At 42.0% G+C, this 20,712-nt stretch overlaps 1 protein-coding gene across 1 annotated transcript in view; it reads left to right on the forward strand.

Annotated features, from left to right (window-relative positions):
• The first annotated feature begins 9,982 nt into the window (after positions 1–9,982).
• Positions 9,983–20,712, forward strand: part of itga1 (integrin, alpha 1) — a 47,399-nt gene continuing 36,669 nt past the window's right edge. The window contains exon 1 of the mRNA XM_053853371.1: positions 9,983–10,198. Coding sequence (XP_053709346.1) covers positions 10,159–10,198 — 40 coding nt within the window. The 5' untranslated portion in view covers positions 9,983–10,158. The remainder of the gene's footprint in view (positions 10,199–20,712) is intronic.

Raw genomic sequence — 20,712 nt, forward strand, 5'->3', positions numbered from 1 at the left:
TTGGCTTTCCTGTGAGTTTCCCCTGTGAAAGAGGTTGTTCATCCTTGTAATGCGGGTCTGGGGGAGTCAGTGGTCAGGCTGTAATTCAATCTCTGAAACGCTATTGACTGAGTCAAAAGGTCGAGACTCTTTCCGAGTCAGACACGAACCTGCAGGAGACTCATGGTGAGGATGATCCGGTCTTCTGTTCTCTTGAGCACATCAGCTATTTACAGAGCCCTGGAAGTGGCATGCATGACTTTATTTTCTTTTTTTTGTCACGAGATAACAGTTATCTTGAGATCATTTTTATCTCAAGATACGATCGTAAATGTCAGCACATGCGTAGCTGCCTCTCTGGCAAAGCATTTTGTATACGTCCTCCTGTAACCACTATGTCTTCCATGGCTTTGTAACTTCATCAGCGTTGTCATTCACTGTCTGCAAGTCAGAATATGGCCGACGGCAAAGTCTCTGCGCTTTTCACACTGTATATATATATATATATATATATATATATATATATATATATATATTTTTTTTTTTTTTTTATTTTTTTTATTTTTTTTTTTTCAGGAATAATACGTATAGCTTAGACACATGTGCTATTATTTTGAGTTACGCATGCGCTGACATTTACAATTACATCTTGAGATAAGTCATGGATGTCACATCCAAAGAAATAAACACATGCATGTCACTTACAGATCTCCATAGCTATTAGATCAGTGAGGATACCTTTCACTGGAAGAACATCACCATGCTTCAGTGGAGAGACGTGCGCTGCCTGATAAGACTGGCTGATTCTTGGTGGCTCAGGTTTTGAACTTCCTCCCAGTTCAAAGGCACATGACATGTCTCGATTCGATGTGACAAAAGTAATGTGCTGTACTCTTGAACCCCGCCAGATGAAAGTGGAGTCTTTAGTCTTTTAATGTCCCCATCATTAGCTGTTTCCTGTCAACTGTACAGCGAGTGTGAGACATGTCAGTGAAAAGTAGAGAACAAATCAGGAGAGTGGATGTGTGAGGGCTCAGTTTTGGCTATTTCCATTTCTTGGTCTGGTTCATGTTCAAGTTCAGCACTGCGTCTGATGCTGTTCTCATCAAAGAGGATTCATGAAGGAAGGATCTGCTTTCTCTCACACCAGGCAGACAGATGACTTGAGTTTTTTTCACTGTTAAAAGGGAATCCCGAGCAGTGAAATCACAACCTCAGCTGCCATTGCAGCTCAGCTACTGTAATTTACCAAATGCTGGACAAAACACACTTTTTATTGAGTCAATCGGTTGTGTCAATTCTTAAATGTGTTTTCAACTAATATTACTGTGTGTGTGTGGTTTTGTGATCAAATTTGGTGATAATCTACAGTAGTGTTGCAGTCAAGACTGTGTCAAGACCGCAGCATACAGACCATGACCACGACCAAATACAACACAGAATACAGAAGCACAAGTCTGTGAGTCACATGGACACACATAGTTATTTCTATTGAAAAATGAACAGTCGTTATCTTTGTAACTAAATCAGGAACCGAAATGCTGTCATTACAGCAAACTTGATGATTTGCTTTTATTTTGTCCCTTGATTCCAGTTTTGTTTCTCCCTCCTTCCTTCCTCTTTTGTGGTTAAACATCTGAGTATAAGAGCACCTGGACTCCAGCAACGTGTGCCAGATCGACTACATTTGTATCTTTGGTAGTTGGCTTTTCTCGCTTGCTTTCTAGCAGCAGTGCATTTATCTGTCAGTTAATGTATCTTTTGTTCTCTCTTCCTGAACACTGGTGCTCTGAGTTTTGCGTTTGGCTTTTCTTTGTCTTTTTGCCCCACATGGTTTCTTGATTTTCTTCTTCTTGTTGCATCTCCTACCTTGTGCGTTCGTTTATTTTGTGTTTTATTGTTCATTCTATTCTTTTTACACACTCGCTCGCATTCGTTTCTCCCGGTTCGGTGAGATTTTTCGTTGGACTTATTCCGATGTGGACTCATCCTAGTTCGGCGATGTTTTGGATGTGGTTTTCTGTTTTCGGTCTGGTGACGCCTTTTGTGATTTTGTATTTTTTATATTAAATGATTTTATTTGACCCGCTGTCTGCCTCCTGTGACTCTTGCATTACTGCAATTGGGTTCCGCTCCGTGACGAAACCTGCTTGTTCTGCATGCAGTCCAGTCCTTGGTCCGTGTACTTAAAGAATTCATTGCACTCAGTGCTACAGTGCTCTTTGCTCCAACTGTGTCTGCTTTGAGGGTATTGAACAGCTGACGATAACATGAGGTGGAAAAAAAGGATTCACAATAAGGGTGCAAAGGTGTCGCTTGGTAGAGGCGTTGGCTCTCTGAGATGTTTTTGGATGATCATTGCTGCCACTGTGGACTATTTGACCTCGAAAATAAATCAGGTGGAAGAACACAAAAGTATTTTAAAATACAAAAAGTCAAACAACATGAATTCAGAGCTAGTTTCATATATTCAGAAATGATAACTCGCACATACATGAATTGAAGGAGCAAGCTATAATTCTTCCAAAGCATGGTCAGGCTGACTGAATTCTAATTTTAAAAGCCTCAAATGTATTCTGAAGATCAGGAAATTGAACGGGTTCCGTGCTCAGGATGTTTACATGTCACAAGCGAGCACAGAGAGTTCTTGCAGTTGACTTTTCAGCTGTGATTCATGTCACTATCCAACATGGACACAGATATTTCTTCGAGTAACACAATTGCTTGTTAAAGATGCGGCAGCAGAAATAGCATGTTATCATAGCTTTTTGCCTGAAATATCCATATTTAGAGCCAAGCAACAAAAAATTACATTTGTTTTCTTCATCTTGTCTCTTCATTTAGATTGAAAGAGAAGCGAAAGACAAACAGATTTGAACAAAAGACAAACAAAAGTCAAAGTCTACCAGAGTATCAAGCAAACGTGCCCTTATATAGCTCTGGCTTCTGTATCAGCCCTCTCGTGTCAAGAGCCCGGCAGCTGGGTGAAATACGAAAAGTGGATCTGAGCTCCTGTTCAGTGAAGACGTCACCAAGCAGTCATCGGTTGGAGGAATTTTCTATTCAACAATCACCACACATGAGAGATAAAAATGACATTTTCAAGCCAATAATCAATCATTGCTTTGTGTATTATCATTATGTAACAAATAGACTGGCTAAAGGTATACAAATCCTGTCATGTCGCTGTTGTCAGAATGTGTTCCCCCATTCAAGCACTTCCCTTCAACACTGTCATGAAGCGTTTTATTCCATTCAAGTCTGATAATCACTGTAAAATACAATGTCAGGTTAGTGGAGATGCAAATTTCGACCCATTACAATAGAGCACAACACCCACACTACTCCACCTACAAATAGTAAATGAGTCACGCATGGCCAACACCTACTTCTAGCTACTTTCATACTTTTCATACAAATTACATAGATAAAATACATGTAGTCAGTGAAAAAATAGTTTGGGTGAAAATTAATGTCTGAGTTCCTTACTAGTTTCTCTTTTTTGATCCATTAATTCAACTTCCATTGACATGTATAATACATATACCATACGCGTCATTGAAAAGAAACAGACTGAAGAACAGGGTCTTATTATTTCCGACCCTTTGTAGAGAAAATTTGGCGTCTTTTTTTGGACCACGACATGAGTATGAAAGTGGGGGCTCAAACTGTTTCATAAAGGAGATTCCTGATGTCATCGCAGCATCGAAGAAGGATGAAGTTGTGTCATCGATATGGAGAAATATCATCCACCACCCACTACCCCTACTACTAGCCATGGGGCGCCATGAGTTGAACTCCAGTTGCTGCAGTGTCAGAAGCAGAACCATCGTTTTTGTCACTTGATAAAGACATTTAGGGAGTACTTGAGCTTTTTGGTTGTGTAAGATGAAAACTTTGCTGCTCATTGCTTTAGGTTTCAACCCCAGATAGTTTTGTATGCTACATTGGATAAAAGACATTTGAATTGATCTGGAAGCATCTAGTTCTGCCAGGCTCATTCACCTGAGTTGATATTTTAAACACCTGAGTACATCCACTTTCTCAACTCCCCATGTCTACTGTATTAACAACTATGTCTGCAGAAATGTTTTGCAAAGAGTTTGCTTCACTTCTTCTTCCTAGATACATTTTGTTTTTATTCAATATTTTTATTCGTTTACTTTCCTTTGATCAAAAAAGACATCTTTTCCATGGCAATTTTTTGCATTCTGAAACACAAAGATCCATACATAACTGTTGGCATTTGGTATAGTTATTTCCTGCAGGATAAATACCCAATAAAAACATTTTAGCATCAATTTTGATTTATGTACATAGGATCTCTTCAGTCTTACATTTGACATCAAACCAGTATTTATTCATGTTGGCACATTGCCAGACACAATGAAAAAAAGTCCCCTTATGTTGACCACATTTAAAACATATATTAGAGATATTGCCATTGAATCTATTGAGTTTTTCTGGAGTGATATAAGTACGCATGAGCCAATTGTATTTCAATATCCTGAGGCGATTGTTAATTGTGCGAGTTTGGGCTGTTTTACAGTTACATCCAGTGACACCTCCTCTTGCAGATCATTCCTCCAAGATAGAAGTTTAGCTTCACATTGGACCTAGCAAAATAACAAGTACACGTTGTGCCTCATCTTAAACGTATATGTTTATACTAATATTATATACTTATGAACACTTTTGCTTTTTCTCTTTCGATCTCAGTCTTGCTTATCAGCTGTCCCTCTAGCATTAAAGGGAGACTCCTTCACCAAAGCCAACAAGAGTGTCACACAAAACAAGACGTTTTTTTTCTCCTTTTACATACATATCCGATGAGTATCCTCATACCGAGGATCTCAAACATGAACCAGAATGAGATGCTTCAGCAGCAGCACAAAACAATGCTGGTGATCTGGTTTGGCTACTCTGAAGTGATTTGTTTGTCCTTTTTGCATACTAACTCTTAAACTCTTTTCGCCTCAAGCAGGCGATGAGCTGACCAACACAGATCCGGGTGGACAAAGAGGCAGTTCCTGGAATGTAAAGGTTCCTGACATTCAGAGGACTGGAAATCATCAAACTCCTCAACCTTTCTCAGTTATTTCTTGAAGCGATGGATGTTAATTCCCGCCTTACATCAAGTCAAAAGTAACATTTAGTAGCATTTTCACATTATTATTATTAGAAATGTGAGCATTTATTCACGCATATATGAAATGACTGAGTTGGACAGCAGTGAGTACCACACATATCTGTTTATGGAGAACTGCCATCCACCTATACACACAGGCAGTATGCTATTGTATACATTTGAAATTCCTCAGATGCTCCCTGTAAATAGATTTTACTGCGGGGGGAGTTTGTTATTGAGGGAGCAGCGAACCACTTAGCTGGAGAAAAGCACAACGATTGACTCGGTCTGCAAATAAAAATTGTCTGGCTGATCATATGGAAACTAATTCCCTTCACTTAAAGGGATTTGCGTGGCTGGAATTCACCATTTGTCCTCATTACATGAGAAGGCAGCAGAAGCTGCAGCGATGCTTTCAACTGAGCGTCAGATACATGTGACATGATCGTGAAAAGAGCTTATATCACAGGCTGTGTCTTGCACTGTGTCTTACACATGGGGAAGAAAACACATTGGAATAGAACCCTGCTGCTAGTAGTGGGGTGGCAGGCAGGAGGGGGAGGAAACTGCGTAGTGACTGAAAAATGAAAACATAACCACGAAACCACTTTACATTGTTAGGCAGCTCAACAGTCAAGGTGCGTGTGTGTGTGAAAACACCAGGGTTGGGGAGAGGGTCGGGTGGGGAAGGGCGAGAGGAAAACTAATCAGGGTCTTCCTGAGTCCTCCGTCAGAGATCTGCTGAAGACAGGAAGGTCTCATGTAAACTGTCTCATTCATCAGAGGTTCCTGAGATTCTCTGATAGCTTTGCTTGTGTTTTCCTTGATGCCGATTCAGCCCTCTTTCTTGTGACGCTAGCTTGATGCGCTCATAACGTTGACATACAGACATGAAGAGCTTCCTCTTCTCCTGGTTGTTAAAATATGAATGAATGCACTTTTCCAGTGGCCATTTTCAAGAGGCATGACTGAAAGGAAGTCTGGTGGATCCAATTGATTTTGACTCCTTTCTTCACTTTTAGAATGGAAGTGGCTGCTTATGTTAGCGGAGCCAAGATTTATTACCTCTGGAAGGGAGGTTATGTTTTTGACAGCATTGATTTGTCTGTATTCTTAATCAGCGATCCCCAACCTTTTTATCACTGTGGACCTACAACACTTGACAATTGCAACGTGGCTCAGGGGGAATGAAGTTGCCACTTTGAACCGTCATATGAGGCTTCTGCATGTTTGTGTCTCCGCTAAGACTCACCAACTCTCCTCCTCTTGACCAGTGCCCAAACACTCTCTGACTCTGGTCACTGCGGTAACGTTTAAACATACCTTCAAAAGAGCATACAGACACACCACAAATATAAAGTGCATGGAAATTTTAACTCGCCATATTGTTCAATCAATGGGAGCCCTGAGCTTGTTTCTCTGCAATGAGACGGTTCCATCTGGGAGTGACGGTAGACGACCGCGATAAATCTGACTCCTGGTGTTTGTTTGTAAAAAATGTTCTTCTTGGAAGTGATAGGCTCTTCTGTCTCTTCCCTGAACCTTTCTCCCTTCGCAAAGAAATGACTGTTTCCTACTCATTTTGAGAGCATGTGGGTTGAATTTTGGCTCTCAAGTGACTGAGGCTTAACCGAGAAAATATATATATATATATTTTCAAAATAAAAGATCCTTCAGACACTTCAGATGATAGACAAAACGTAAATAATTAATTATTTCTTGTGCGGCCCAGTACCAGTTGATGCACGGCCTGGTGGTCGGAGACCACTGTTCTAAATAACTTGAAATATAATAAATATAATGGACGGGTTTGGATGAAATGTTCATGAATTATGTGAAAAAGAACAAATGTTTCCATTTCGGGGTCTAGGAGTTTGATACAAGATTCTGTAACATTGGGAGACCATTTTCAGCCTTTGCACCACATTGGATTTAGAGCCAGGTGTTTTGTTTCTTTTTATTTTGAAGGATACAGGAAATCAGTGCTGGATAGACATGATTCAGCAGTTTTAGAGGACCTGTCAGCGTTTACAGTGTCATCACGGAGCAGCAGATGAAGCTGAATGAATGAATAGATCGGAGGACAAAAGTGCAAAGAAGTGGATAAACAAGTGAGCATTTAGATGTCAAGAACCTGTGAGCTCACTTTGTGTGTCTACAGCCAGGGTTAAGATGAACCTCTTATATTCTGGCTCAGTGGATTTCTCTTTACTGCTGCTCCATGGCTGTATTCCATTTCTCACATGAGAAATTTTGTGCTGACAAACTTCAAAAGTGGATTCCAAGTGGAGAGTCAGGATAATTTGGAGGTTATTAGAAAGCTTCAATTCAGGGATTGCTGTTGGTAGACGTTATTAAGGGATAGACATCAGCGCTGCAGTGATAATTTAGCTGGGATTGTGAAACTAGGCAGTCTGTGTTTACATTGTAATCAGGATCCAGGTCTTGGCACCCCTGACCACCTTCTTTCCTATAAAATGTTACTACCACTTTTGTAGAACTGTCTCCATCTGCGACGCCTTAAAACCTCCAGCTGTGGCAGCACCTTTTAAATGTGTAACCCAGTACAACTCAAATGTGAAAGTAAAGTCTGTCTGAATGAATGACTTGTTTGTCGTGGGACTGTAGCTATGACATCTTAGTTGACATCACAGTTTTAAACAGATAAAATAAAGGGTCTAAATATTTAATCTATGGAGCCCTGGAAGTGACGTGTTTACTTTTTTGCATGACTTCATTTTTTTATACCAAGATAACGGTTATCTTGTGATAACTGTGATCTCAAGATAACTTGTTAACTTGGTCAGAGCGCTTAAAGCGCAGCGACTTATTCTATAGTCTGACTGGTTACAGGCGGATGTATACAAAACGCTTTGCCAGAGAGGCAGCTACGCATGCGCTGACAGTTACAATTGTATCTGGAGGTAAAATTATCCCGACATACGAATTATCACGAGATAATTGTTATCTCACGATAAAAAAAATGAAGCCATGCATGCCACATCCAAAAAAGTAAACACATGCATGTCACTTCCGTATTAATCTGAGTTGCCTTTATGTATTTTTTGCCGTAGAAATGCAGAATAATTTCCGCTGTTGATTTGCTGCAGTGCCCTCCAGTGGTCAAGGTCTCCACCGAATCCTCTGACAGAACTTCCTAACTTGTTACACACACAGAGCACAAACACAACTGCTATTCACCAAGCTCCAGGCAATAGTCCACACATGAAATTTGGTGTCAGCGCATTAACCAGTGTGACCTCATTTCCTGTCTGGCATCTGCTACCCTCATATCCACCGGCAATGACGGACAGAAATCTCATTCATTTGCGTTAACTTGATGACTTTCAGAGCCGGTTTTCAGACATGCTGGATCTATTTGATAAACCATCCTAAAAGGTCCCTGGAACATTTGAAGAGATTAGGAAACACAGACATTGAAGAAGAAATTTAAAAAACCCAAATAAAATCTTCCAAAGGGCACAATAGAGACATCTAAAAATTGACCTGCGTTCCAAACACTTCAAAGCTTTATTTAAATGCTTAAATGCTTTTTAAGTTTTCAACCTTATCTTGTTGATAAAAGTTCTCAAATATTTACCATATATTATCAAATATTTTTACAGTCACGACCTCCATATCTCACCTCTCTGCCAAAACAGTGCTTGCTTTCCAGGAGCACTGTTGAAGGTCCTAAATTAGGTTTACTGATGTTTACCATAGGGTTAGTTAGCCATACAATTAAGTATGACCTGGACATTACGCTGATATAATGAATGACATCAATGGAATTGTCTCAAGAAGGGTCCACTTTCAAGACTCTATCATTGTCTTTTACAAGGCATTTCACAGCAGGGAAGTTCACAGCTCACATCAGTGCTCACTCTTATGGTTCTTCTTTCTTTATGGTGGCACGACGGCCGCTTGCCGTTCCACTTTTTGTGGGGTTTGTCAACGAAAATGTAAGGAATGCATCAGGCATTTAGTCTTTGTCGCATTCACTGCACCGTTGCCACGCCACGCAACACATGCTGGTCATTAAAACACATCTTACCCAAGTTCAAATACTGGCACAATAAGTAGTGCTAGACTTGGTCTTGAATGAGATAAACCACTATCATGCAATCTGTAGATACCTTTTTTTTTTTTTTTTAACAATAATCTTGATCACTCAGCCACTCTGTTAAGTTGTTTGAGCCCAAACATTTTGTCTAATTGACCACAGTCTGACGCTGCAAACCAGCAACCCAGTCATTATGTCCAATATTTATCATGTGGATTCAATTTCCAAACAACATTTAACAACATTGCCGCGCTGTTCGCCACCCATACAGCGCGATGGAGTCCAGCCAGCTTCACAACAATGGAGTCAAATCATCAAAAGCACCTTTTTTATTGTTCCATGGAGGTAGCAGCAGAATGATCCTGGTTGTGGTCATAGTGTGGACTGGAGATCACCAGAGCTAAAGGTGGTGATACGTTTTCCCATTGGGGTTGCAAGGGTATCGTGGCCTCCTCCATCTCAACCCACTCCTGACACCCTCGTTCGTCAGAACTTTGAGCAGCGAGTCACCTATTTCAGATCCTTGCAGAATGCTACGTCATACTTTATAATGGAAGACAAAGTTTTAGGACAGTACTTTTGGGAAATAATTCTGATCACAGGCACAGTGTCTGGTGAAACTACCTATTTTTGGGGGGGTTTGGAAAGGCATCGACTGTACATAAATACTTTCAAATTCAAAACTAATGGCGAGCCATTTACCTCCCATGAAATGCGTTTGACCAAGGCATCTTCTGCATCTCCTCGACTCTCGCACCGCCTCCCCCCCCCGCCCCCCTCCTCCTCTCTTGTCCCGCCTCAGACTCCGAGCGCAATGGAACAAGCGAGCTCTCGAGATGAATCAGTGCAGTCTAGACTCGCTCTGTCCGGGACTGGACGTTGCGACCAGTGAACACGCTCGTGCTCTCCAGTAGCCACTGACCATCACTGGCGCGCGCGAAAACACGGACTAACTAAAGAGACGGAGCGACATCTTCATCGATCCGAGATGAGACCTCACATCAGGCTGACGGCTGCTGCAGTCACCGGTGAGTCAAACAGCCGTCTTTGCTTTCATCGTGATGTGAAGAGAAAGAGTGGAGGTCCACTCGCATCTTTGCGCGGTGCCTCCGAAACTGGTGAGTCATAACCGGTGGCAACCAAACTGCCTTTCCACCCCATTTTTTAGAAAAGCGAGTGGCACGGAAACTGTTCTAAAATTAATACGGTGCACTAGAAACTGAAAGATTTCCTGCCAAGCAGAACTGTCAGCTGCTTTTGAGAAGTTTTTCTGAGGAAATAAGTATCACCGATAAAGGGATGTGATGTTGGGATCATTTGTTTAAATGTGTTTTGAGGTGAGAAATGACGCCACTGTTGACTTTGACTGAATAGCTTTATCAGTAATGCTTGTTCAGAGCCACCTGAGGTTGAGATGAGGTGATGTCAGGGCACTTCTCTCTCCTTGCTTATGTTTTTTAGTAATTGGAGCCCTCTTTAGTTAGGGAATAGATAGTGTCAGCTACAAGGCAAGACAACGACAAAGTGCTAATGTAAGGAGCAGAAACTTTGTCAATAAACAGATAATATTATTCTGACTTTCACTTACTTCCTTTCGATTTCTATTATTTGGGACACGTGTATTTTCATTTATTCATCATCAGTCTCAGTGAGCTCACTGTTGCCTATAGCTGAACAGAATGTTTGCCTGTTTTGTTTGTGACTTACAACTACGACATCTTTTACAGAGAACTCCCTCGCAGTATGTCTTGCAGATCACACACAGATTTGGCAGGTTCACACCTCGATACAAGAAAAAAAAAGCTTCAGTTTAATTTCAAATGCTCAACGCGTCTACGCAGTGAAAAACACCACATTAAAGACACTGTCCGTTAGATGGTTGCGTGTGGTGAACTCACAGTGGTGCAGACAAATTTATAATGACACTTGTGCAATAAAAAATCTAATCTAACGGAGTTGAATTAAAAGTGAAGCAAACCGTGAGAAAGCTTAGCAAATGACACGAAAAATAATTCATGGCATCAAGATAGATGACCTTGCGTTCTCAGTGGTGAAAGACAGCGGCTTCAGTCAACTGCTGTCTCATTTGTTGGAGCCTCACGATGTGCTACCAGGACCCGCTTTTCAGCTGTCCCTCTGACTGAACGGTTGTAGCCGTGTGCAGCAGGTTTTCATATATTTTTTTCATGAATAAGTGCGAGTAAAAGCATGGTTTTGTCCAGTGACATTATGAGTCATTTTTCCATATCATGTACTTGTAGTAATTTTATAGACAAATGATACTACTTACAGGAGCAGCCAACTGGCCCAGACATTCACTGGACTGACAGCATCCATATTAGCGGGTCGTGATGACCTTTATGGGTCAAGTTTGCATGACTGTCCCTCATCCTGGAACATGTGGCAAGATCCCATTTTTTTCACTGTCATAAAAACCTCCTGTTTTTAATTCAGGAACATGTACAGTTTTAAAGCACAGTTGTGTGTAACCTCACAATCATGCATGTCACATTGCACAGACAAGCATAACATGTTTAATTTCAGGCATTATTAAATCACATCGCAAGCTATTGTGAGCTAAATTGACCATGATGTTTGTGTACATTCATGAATCTTTGAAGTCAATACTGCGACATGATTAAAAACACAAATCACCTGTGGAAAAAATAATAAATTGTCATCATCACTCCTCATTTTTATGTCTTGGTAATAAAGATTTCTTCTCGTAGAAAAGGTTGAACGTCTCTCTTTTAATCTCACATTCTTGTGTTTACATGTGATAGGAGCTTGTGATGGTCATTAGAGAATTGAGTTAGAGAGATGTGTATGTCTGTGTGTGTGTCTGTGTGTGTGTCTCTCAGCACAAAGGTCATGCAGCAAATCTTTACCATCCCATCACCACATTAAGGAGTCAGGTCGACTCACTTTACCCCCAGATGAGCTTCTCTCATTACCTCTTTGTGCACCATCACCCCCGCCACACACTGCCATTAAACATTGGCTGCAGACCCTCAAGCCGATTGTTTATGAGTGTGTCTGAAGCCTGAGAGTAGTTCAAGTCTTGTCCTTGGCCTTGCTGCTGCGATCGTCTACTGTTCAACCGTGACCCCTGCTTGGCAATAGAAACGATCTGGTCGGAGCCCAAAGCAGGAGATCTCATGTTGAGCTGTGGGAGCCGCCTCTGCCTGCCGGAGGCCCACATGTGCTTATTGTAGTGGCAGCATTTAATCTCTGTAAATTCCTAACGGAGATGGGGTTACAGGTGGTTTGAGTTTGGCGTTGCAGTGGAGAGCCACATCTGGCTTCACTCAGCCAAGTGCCGCATTGGAGTGACCCAGCTCACTAAGGATGAGCGTGGCCTAATGGTTATTTTCAGGTGTTAGCTCTGCTCATGTTCTCCATGACACCTTGCTATTACACATTAAGTCATGATTAATTACCAACCAGTTTGTGAGGAAGCATGTCGGCAGAGTGTTGCCAAGATACTGAGCGGTGTAGTTACAGTGCATCACGGCTCCTCTGTCCCCACTTTGTGGATTTTGTCATGGATTACCAATGTTGGGACTAACGTGTTATTAAGTAACGTGTTATAGGCACTACGTTATCTTTTGTAATAACGAGTGCCATAATGCGTTCCTTTGCCAAAATTACCAATAGAAAGCAGTGTCCATAATACGCATTAAGAGCTTCCGTGGTGGACGTGAAGCCCACATTAGTCATGTGACGCAGCGCCATCAATGACGGTCCAGGTGTGAGATTCCCATAGTGGATATATTCTCATTGTTTTTCCTTTTCAGTAAAAGACCAGATAAATATTGCAGTGGCGTGAAAGCTATGCGGAGGCTTGAAAGTACTATACACGTCCAAAACCAGCAATTCCAATCTGGTGCAAAAAGAGCGAGAAGCAGACGCTGCTAAGGTTCGCTCGTCTGATGCCACAAGTGAAGCCACTGCAGCCAAACAGCAGAAGCTTGACTTGGGAGCGCATGTTGCACAGCCTCTATCTCAGAAGCAGTTGAGCACACTAGTAGCAGCGAGGTGTGTTGTGGAAGACATGCTGCCTATCACAGCTGTGGAGTTGTCACTGCAGTTAACGTTTCCACTTGGTCTAGGTGTGTTGCTGTTGAGATGATCATCAGCATCAGTTTTGCACTATTGTTTGTTCCTGCCACTACAAAGTGTTCTGTAAAAGAGTTGATTATTTTGCACTTCTAAAGGTATAGTTTCTCCTCTAAATGGTTACAATAAATATGCCCATCAAACGTTCCAATATTGTCATGCGTTCACTTGCGCTCACACTGCCATTGCGCCTTTAGGTCATTAAGTGGAGACTTTGTAATAGGATTGCTCTTGAAGTGGGTTAGAGCTTACAGATCGATAGATGACCTTTATTACCTGACTGTGTAGTTGAGCAGGCCACACAAACAACGATATCGGAGCCGATCCTGTCTCAATGTTGCTGGTTCCCCACCCAGCCTGACGACTGTGACTGTTCTAAGATGATTAAGTTTGAGTTCCGCTATGACATACAGTTTTTAAAAAGTTACTTTTGCTTGTAACTAGTTACCTTAAAGGTAATGAGTAACTCGAAGTTACAAAGTTACTTTAGAATGAGGTAACTAGTAAGTGTAACTAAGTTACTATCTTAAAGTAACTGGCCCAACACTGTGGATTACACGCTGCTCTGATCATAAACTGCCAAGTTTTATGAGTTGATTTAAAAAAATCCCACCAATATTCAGGCTTGTGAGGACTTTGCTTGACCGACACCTGTTGTTCTCACTGGAATCAGGCAATTAAACTCTCATAAGTTTGCCAAAAGCAGCACTCACGACAGCCAACCCCTTAAAATCTCTTAAAATGTCTCTTCTCTGGGTTTGCGTCAGAGGAGCAGGCTGGAAATGTTGTCTGACACACCAAGAGGAACTGCTGACAAACAATGAAAAGTCTGTTGGTCAGATGCTTGAAGAGACAAAGTGTGAAGTTCCTGATGTTCTCAATGAAACGCCAAGTCACCCTTCATCCCTCTTTCTAAGGCTGAATCTCATTGTAGGCCGTAAGAACAAGTGTTATCTATGAAGACAAGACGATCAAAAGTTTGTTAAAAAAAAAAAGTAGTTTTTATTTATGTCTTCGGCACTGGGAATATTGGAAGCCTACCAATTTTGCAGTGGCAGGTCTGAGAAGTGAACCATACCATCTATGGCAATACATTGCTTCCTCGTATTCTCCGCCACCTATCTTTCGCTGAAATCGGCTTCCTCCTCTGGGTCGCACTCATCATCACTAATTACCAATTTGTCTGCCACTGTGTGTTGACAAATTCTGAGGAATGAAGAGAGCAGACGAGAAGCCATAATTCACTGTACTCCTCCTCATGATGCACGATTGATCATACATGGACCTTCTATCGTGGCAGCCATTTATCTCAAGTGTACACCGTAAATCATGACAAGCAATATTATAGCAAAGCCAAGATGTCTCCTTGGGCCTCTGATGTCGCGGAACAGCTCCCAGTGGCAAAATCACATTTTATTTTCATGTTACTGTGGTGAAAAAGAGGCGTGTTAAGAATGAAATCAAAGCACAAAGATGCTCATTAGATGAATTCGGGTGATCATACGCAGCACCTTTGGAGAACCAGTTTTGGCTTTTGTTTGTCCGGACGTTGTGCTTCTGCTGGTGAACTAAAGTGCAAATTTGTCTTTGAGCAACAGCACAAGAGCAGTTCAAAGATTCCCCTGCCGACTTGTGAAACCACATAGGCCACCCACAGGACTGGGTTTCATACCCTGCAACCTCAAACTGCAGATGTGAGGCTGTAATTCTGTTAGAGCTTCTGCTGTCACTGCATCTCAGTAATTATCCAAGTCATCTGACAGCATGAAGCAGTATTTATCATCAACAGAGTGAAATGCTGTCGCATCAAGCAAGAGGTGTTGCCGTTGATACACAAGGGTTCGCGTTAGCACTTCGCTATTTGTCTTCTACCATATAACACTGACTTTTAACATTTCTGAATTCAATATGTAGAGGCAACATTTTAGCACCACAGCTAACCCAAAGTGTTTAGTGCTTAACCTTCTCATGATCTGTCTTTAAAGCCCTCAAAACTGAACAAGTATCTGGCTCATTCAACAATTACAGTGAATCATTTACTTTGAGACTAAATCCAACGTCAGTCTCATTTGAAATGACTCATGTTACCTCTATAGACAAACTGAATAAGTACGGAAGTATGGATACAGTGGGCAGCAATGACTTGTTATGTGAGCAAACAAGTTTTCCTACTTGGTCCACTTTTGAGTAGTTCCACAACAGTTGTGGAGACTTTGACAGTAACGTTACAGCTTCCGCTGCCTTGCCGTGCCCGACGGCATGAACGGCGTGTACAGTAGGATGTTGTGATTGTAAGCACCCAACATGTGGCTCTTGTGAGGCCCAGTGGCTGAACCACTTTGACACAAACAGCAGTTACGATCTCCACCATGTGTTTGTGTGAAATTCTAATCCTTCTCTAAGTAGCTTCAAAGCCAGAAGACAAACATCAGGACCCTCCCATAGGTTCAGAATGATCCCCAAACCTCACACAACACACACACACACACTCTGGGAGGAAACTGATATCTGACAGACAAGGTCGTCAAATAAACAAGACGTGTGTGATTCCCATCTGTGGTCAACTTACGTGGGTCTTAACCTCAAAGGAGGGTCAGCAGCCACACACTTGGAACACATGAGGGGATTCAGCATGGGCTGTCATCACCTTTACCGATTTGGATGTTTTGATTGGTTGCGTTTTCCACTCATCTACTACTACTACTACTACTACTACGACTACTACTACTAGTCTACAACTCTTGCTGCTCTATTAGTACAGCTACTACTTGTTTTAGTGCTATTACTGCAGTAATACTACTACTTCTGTTATTACTATTCCATCTATTAGTTACTAAGTACAGTTCCATGACTACTACTTGTATCGCTACTTATACAATGACAACTACTTCTAATGTTTGGAATGCTGTTATTACTTCAGACAGTGTAACCACCACAACTGCTTCCTCCCAATTGTAACGTCTTGTGTTTGGTGGCGAAGTTCAGCCAATGAGAGCAGACACCTTCAAGCGGTAGCTCAGTGATAGGCTGATTTTGTGGCAGCGAGTGTACAATAACCAAGACACGTTCGTACGAGTCGGTGGCAAAGATCTAGCTCCAGAGACCACCATTGAGACTCATGGATGTGGTGAATGAAGAAACTGGATACTGGGCATTTATCCTGTCAGTCTAGCTGAATCCAGAAAGACCAAGTCGAACAAGTAGAAGTAGAAAAAGAAATATTCCTACACGTGAACACTGATGATGAACACCGTAGGAAGAAAGGATGTACAGGATCTTTCTTTCTGCTTGATATTAGAGCCCCAAGGAGCAGGTGCAGAGGTTCTCGACTAGGTTGAGAAGCATCCCAGCACAGAACCAGAGACTTTCCAAGTGAGTTCAATCTTAGCTGCTCCAGATCACTCCAGAAAACGATGGTCAATGAAGTGACATTAAAGGTCCTCAGGAATGTTCCTTCCATTAAGAAAGAGCTGACCTATTTGCTGGGTCTGGCTGTAGTTCACGCTGAAGGTTAAAAAAAAAAAAAACATGCTCAAACACAATTTCCTCTCACATGGTTTTTGTGGTGGATCGGCGCATCTTGTGGCGGATACCAGCATGTGGGGAATCTGCCGTTAACGCTTCTTCACGTTTCCCTTCATTGTGCACATTTCCTCCTTGTGCATGGTACACAACTGCTTCTCTGTCATCGTGTCTGAGGCCACGGCGCATTCCTTATCTTTGTCAACCGCTTTAGTTCTGCTTAATGTGTAAACAGGTGATTTTAGTTGTTTTCTGGAAATGGTGTAGTATGGTGAGTTTTAGGGCTGAACGATTAATTGCATTTGCGATTATACCGCAATGTGATAAAACGTGATTTTCTAACCGTAAGGCTGCGATTTGACTGGTCACGTGACTTTCAGGTTGGTGGCGCAGCGCAACGGTGAGCTTTAGCCATTGGGCTGTAAATTACGGCTTTAGCCTATGAAGGTAAAATGGGTGCAAAAGTGGCACATACCCGTAACAAAAGACTCGTATCCATGCGTCAGAGGATTTACATTCATACAAACACGAAAAGTAATTTCGCCTTCATTTTCTAAGTGCACAGATACAAGTGAAACTGCAATTGTGACACATTGCTAAGTTTTCCACCTTAACCACCGCCAAAACAGCTGCATAAGTTCCACATACTCGTAGAACACGATCCGTATGCACGTGCACCCTTTTGCACCTCTTCACAAGGGCACACAGTTTAACCAATCAGGTGTCAGCTGAAACTAGCAGCAGCTAGTTAGCACTACCTGGCTGGTGAAGCTGTGTGTGCTTGATTGGTTGGAACAAAAACCTGCACCCACTGCTGCCCTTTCTGGAACAGTTTGGTGACCCCTGACCTATGCAAATGGTTTTAATATGACAAGTTGGTCCATGACGATGGTGGAATCTGTGTTGTTCCCCAAGAATTTGTGAATAAACGTCTCTCCCGTACTTGATGTGTGGGCGCTTTCACACTGCGGGTTCTGTCTCCAGGCAAAGACTTGATCCCGACTGGAGACCTGCACCTTGTCTCGGGAAACTCTCAGCCGGGGGTGAGCTTCTCGCCTCAAGCGACTCAGCGCTAGATGCCGGAAACTATGTGTACCGCACGAGTCCACACAAGCATGATAGATGCCGGGCAGTAAAGGGTCTGATCGCTGTCTGGGTGAACAACATGGTTCAAAAACAACTTCTCAAACTCCCAGATCACTGAGGTGTGCAGCCTCATCTGCCAGAATATGGAACTGGGGAGCGGGAGCGCAGCGCAGCAGTCTGGGATTCACGATGTGTGCGGGTGTTTGATAATTCATGTTTTCGCCTTTATTAGGCTGATAAACACCTAATTTTATTGGTGGACAGATTTGCTTAAATGAACAATGTGCGCTCTACAGTATATGTTTTCACTGCTGTGATCTCACAGCTGTCTGCATGAGGACAGCGAAGAAGAAATACGCAGATTTTTCCCAGGTTACTGAAGATCACCAGACTATTCATTGATTATTTCTGACTTCTGGATTGGTACTTAAATCCTTAAAATCTTCTCGATCATCAGTAATCTCTCTCACTGTGTATTACGCAGTTGTTCCCACTATTTCCTTCTCAGCTCATCGGACCCAGGCCACCCGAGACAGAACCCGTAGTGTGTGCCATGATACATTAGTGAATGGGGATATACCGTAATGAAATTCATCTTCCACTTCACACCAACACCTGGATTAAATAACTCAACATTATTGTGTCCGATAAAAACAAGCCACTATATCTCTGACCACGTTCACTTTTTAATGCTCTGAAGGAAATGAGGAACAACAAAAGCAGCTTCACGACTCGGCATTCAAAACCCTGGCACCAAAGCAGATAAAGTTTTTCAAGCAGCTGACACTAGCAACTAGCAACATCCTGCTGTTAGAGTGTGAATGAGTGGGTGTATGGAGGAGAATTATCTACAGAGTTCAAGTGAGACTTATCATTGGTGGTGGTGCTTCCAGTCGACCTGTAGCACAGAGAGCGACCAAGGCAAATAGTAGAGGACATTGTCAAGAGCGGAGAGCTAAAAGGAGAGGTTTGTTGTGGGAGAGAACCACCTTATCTTGACGTTGGCTCTAGCAGATTAGAATAGTGGGATGGACTCACACTCCTACTCTTTTTTTTATGTTGGAAGGCTTCCTTTATTTGTCACGTACTCAGTGAAGCGGGGAACCAGTTATCATGAGCAGACAAGATCTGCAATGTTTTTTTTATTTGCTTCCCTTAACAGAGCTTGTAGAAGTACTGAGATGAGCAATATAACTTCCTAGCTACTGTTGAGTTCCACTTCAGATAGCTCAGAATTTATGGCCAATCACGTGCATTCTCTGCATTGAGGTCATGACTTGGCTTCCTGTTTTGGTAAATAGTCCATCAAAATCACACATTCACAGTGAGCAACCTTTCCAACTTGTGTTAGTCTTGGAAAATGTATTCTGGGTGTGCGCTTCATAAATCTGGAGCTTTTCACTGGTGTGGAATACTATGTGGAATACTTAGGGTACTGCAATTTGAAATTCTTTGGCAAATGACTTCTGTCAGATGTGCTCACACAAATTCCCCTGGAGCTTCCAATACCTGTTCAGTGCAGCTGCACATTTGTGTGTTTGCAGCCATGGCGATGCTGCATCTGTGCACCAGACCCTCCTTCGCTGTCTATCACTCTCTCTGTCCAGCTCTGGGCCCAAGACATCCATCAAACTGGCTTCATACAAAAAGCACTTGTGGCACCTTGTTCATGTTAACCCTTTTGTCACTCAAGTTGTAAAACTGCGTCATTGCTGCATTTTAACAAGCCAAGCTCCCAATATGATGCCAGGTGTAGTTGCTAGTTTACGCAAGCTAGATAGTGGACGCCTGTAACTTAAATCTGAGCAACAATTGTGGCCATGTTTGGACTAAATAAAGACTGAAAAAGCACTGGAAATGGTGGTGTGGCTCCAGTGGTATTCACAGTGAACAACAATGATGATGCCATCACTATTGCTTGAGAGGTGAGGAAGAGTATCACCAGTGGATCAGATGAACATCTGTAGAAGTTAGCCACCTGGTGACATCATTTTCAGTTGCCAACCTTTTTAAATCATGATAACAAAGTGCAATATGTTATTGACAAATCTCAGGTGCCTAAAGGGTTAACCTCTACGTCACAACACAACTGGTCCCCAGTTGCTCTGCTGCCATGCTTCTTCTGGATTCACATGGGAAGTAAAGAGTTTACTTTTAGGTTGACGGTAAACATGATTCAATTGGTGCTCTGTCGATGTAGTTGTGACACTCAGCTAGTGATCTGCCTTTACCGTGAATGGGCCAATAAAATACTCAAAGGACTTTCTCAGTGTTTGCTTTTGTTGGACTCGATATCTGTTTTCTGCAGAGTGACCAAAATCATGAGCAGAACCTTGAGGTGCGTAGCTTTGGGAAATTTCTTTTGGCACTTAAACCTAACTATTAAACAATGGCCGGCAATGCTAGGAGAGTAGAAAAATGCTGTAAAAATGCAGTCACTGAGAGAAAGGAAAGAAAAAACTGAGGAAGTCCTGTCCAATATGAAAAAGATGTCAAACATAATCGCACAAAAAATAATCGCAGGCTTTTCATGTATACGTAAATATTGTGAGAAATTAATGCAATTCCTAAATAAGATCTGGGGAAAAACCCTCTGTAAGGAACACAAAAATCTTCCCAAGTTGGACATCTTTGACAGAAAAGCAAAAAAAGCTTTGATGATCCAGGAAAGTTAGCTTTGCTTGTTTGACAGTCGTATCACTCAATTAGCACTCCACTCACCAGGTAATTTTAATTTAACAGGGAGACTGAGGACATGTTGTCCCTGGAGGGCCATTATCATGCTGCCACAGTAGTTCCAACTGTTGACTCAATA

Source organism: Synchiropus splendidus, chromosome 1 (genome assembly GCF_027744825.2).
Source record: "Synchiropus splendidus isolate RoL2022-P1 chromosome 1, RoL_Sspl_1.0, whole genome shotgun sequence".
Lineage (NCBI taxonomy): Eukaryota > Metazoa > Chordata > Actinopteri > Syngnathiformes > Callionymidae > Synchiropus > Synchiropus splendidus.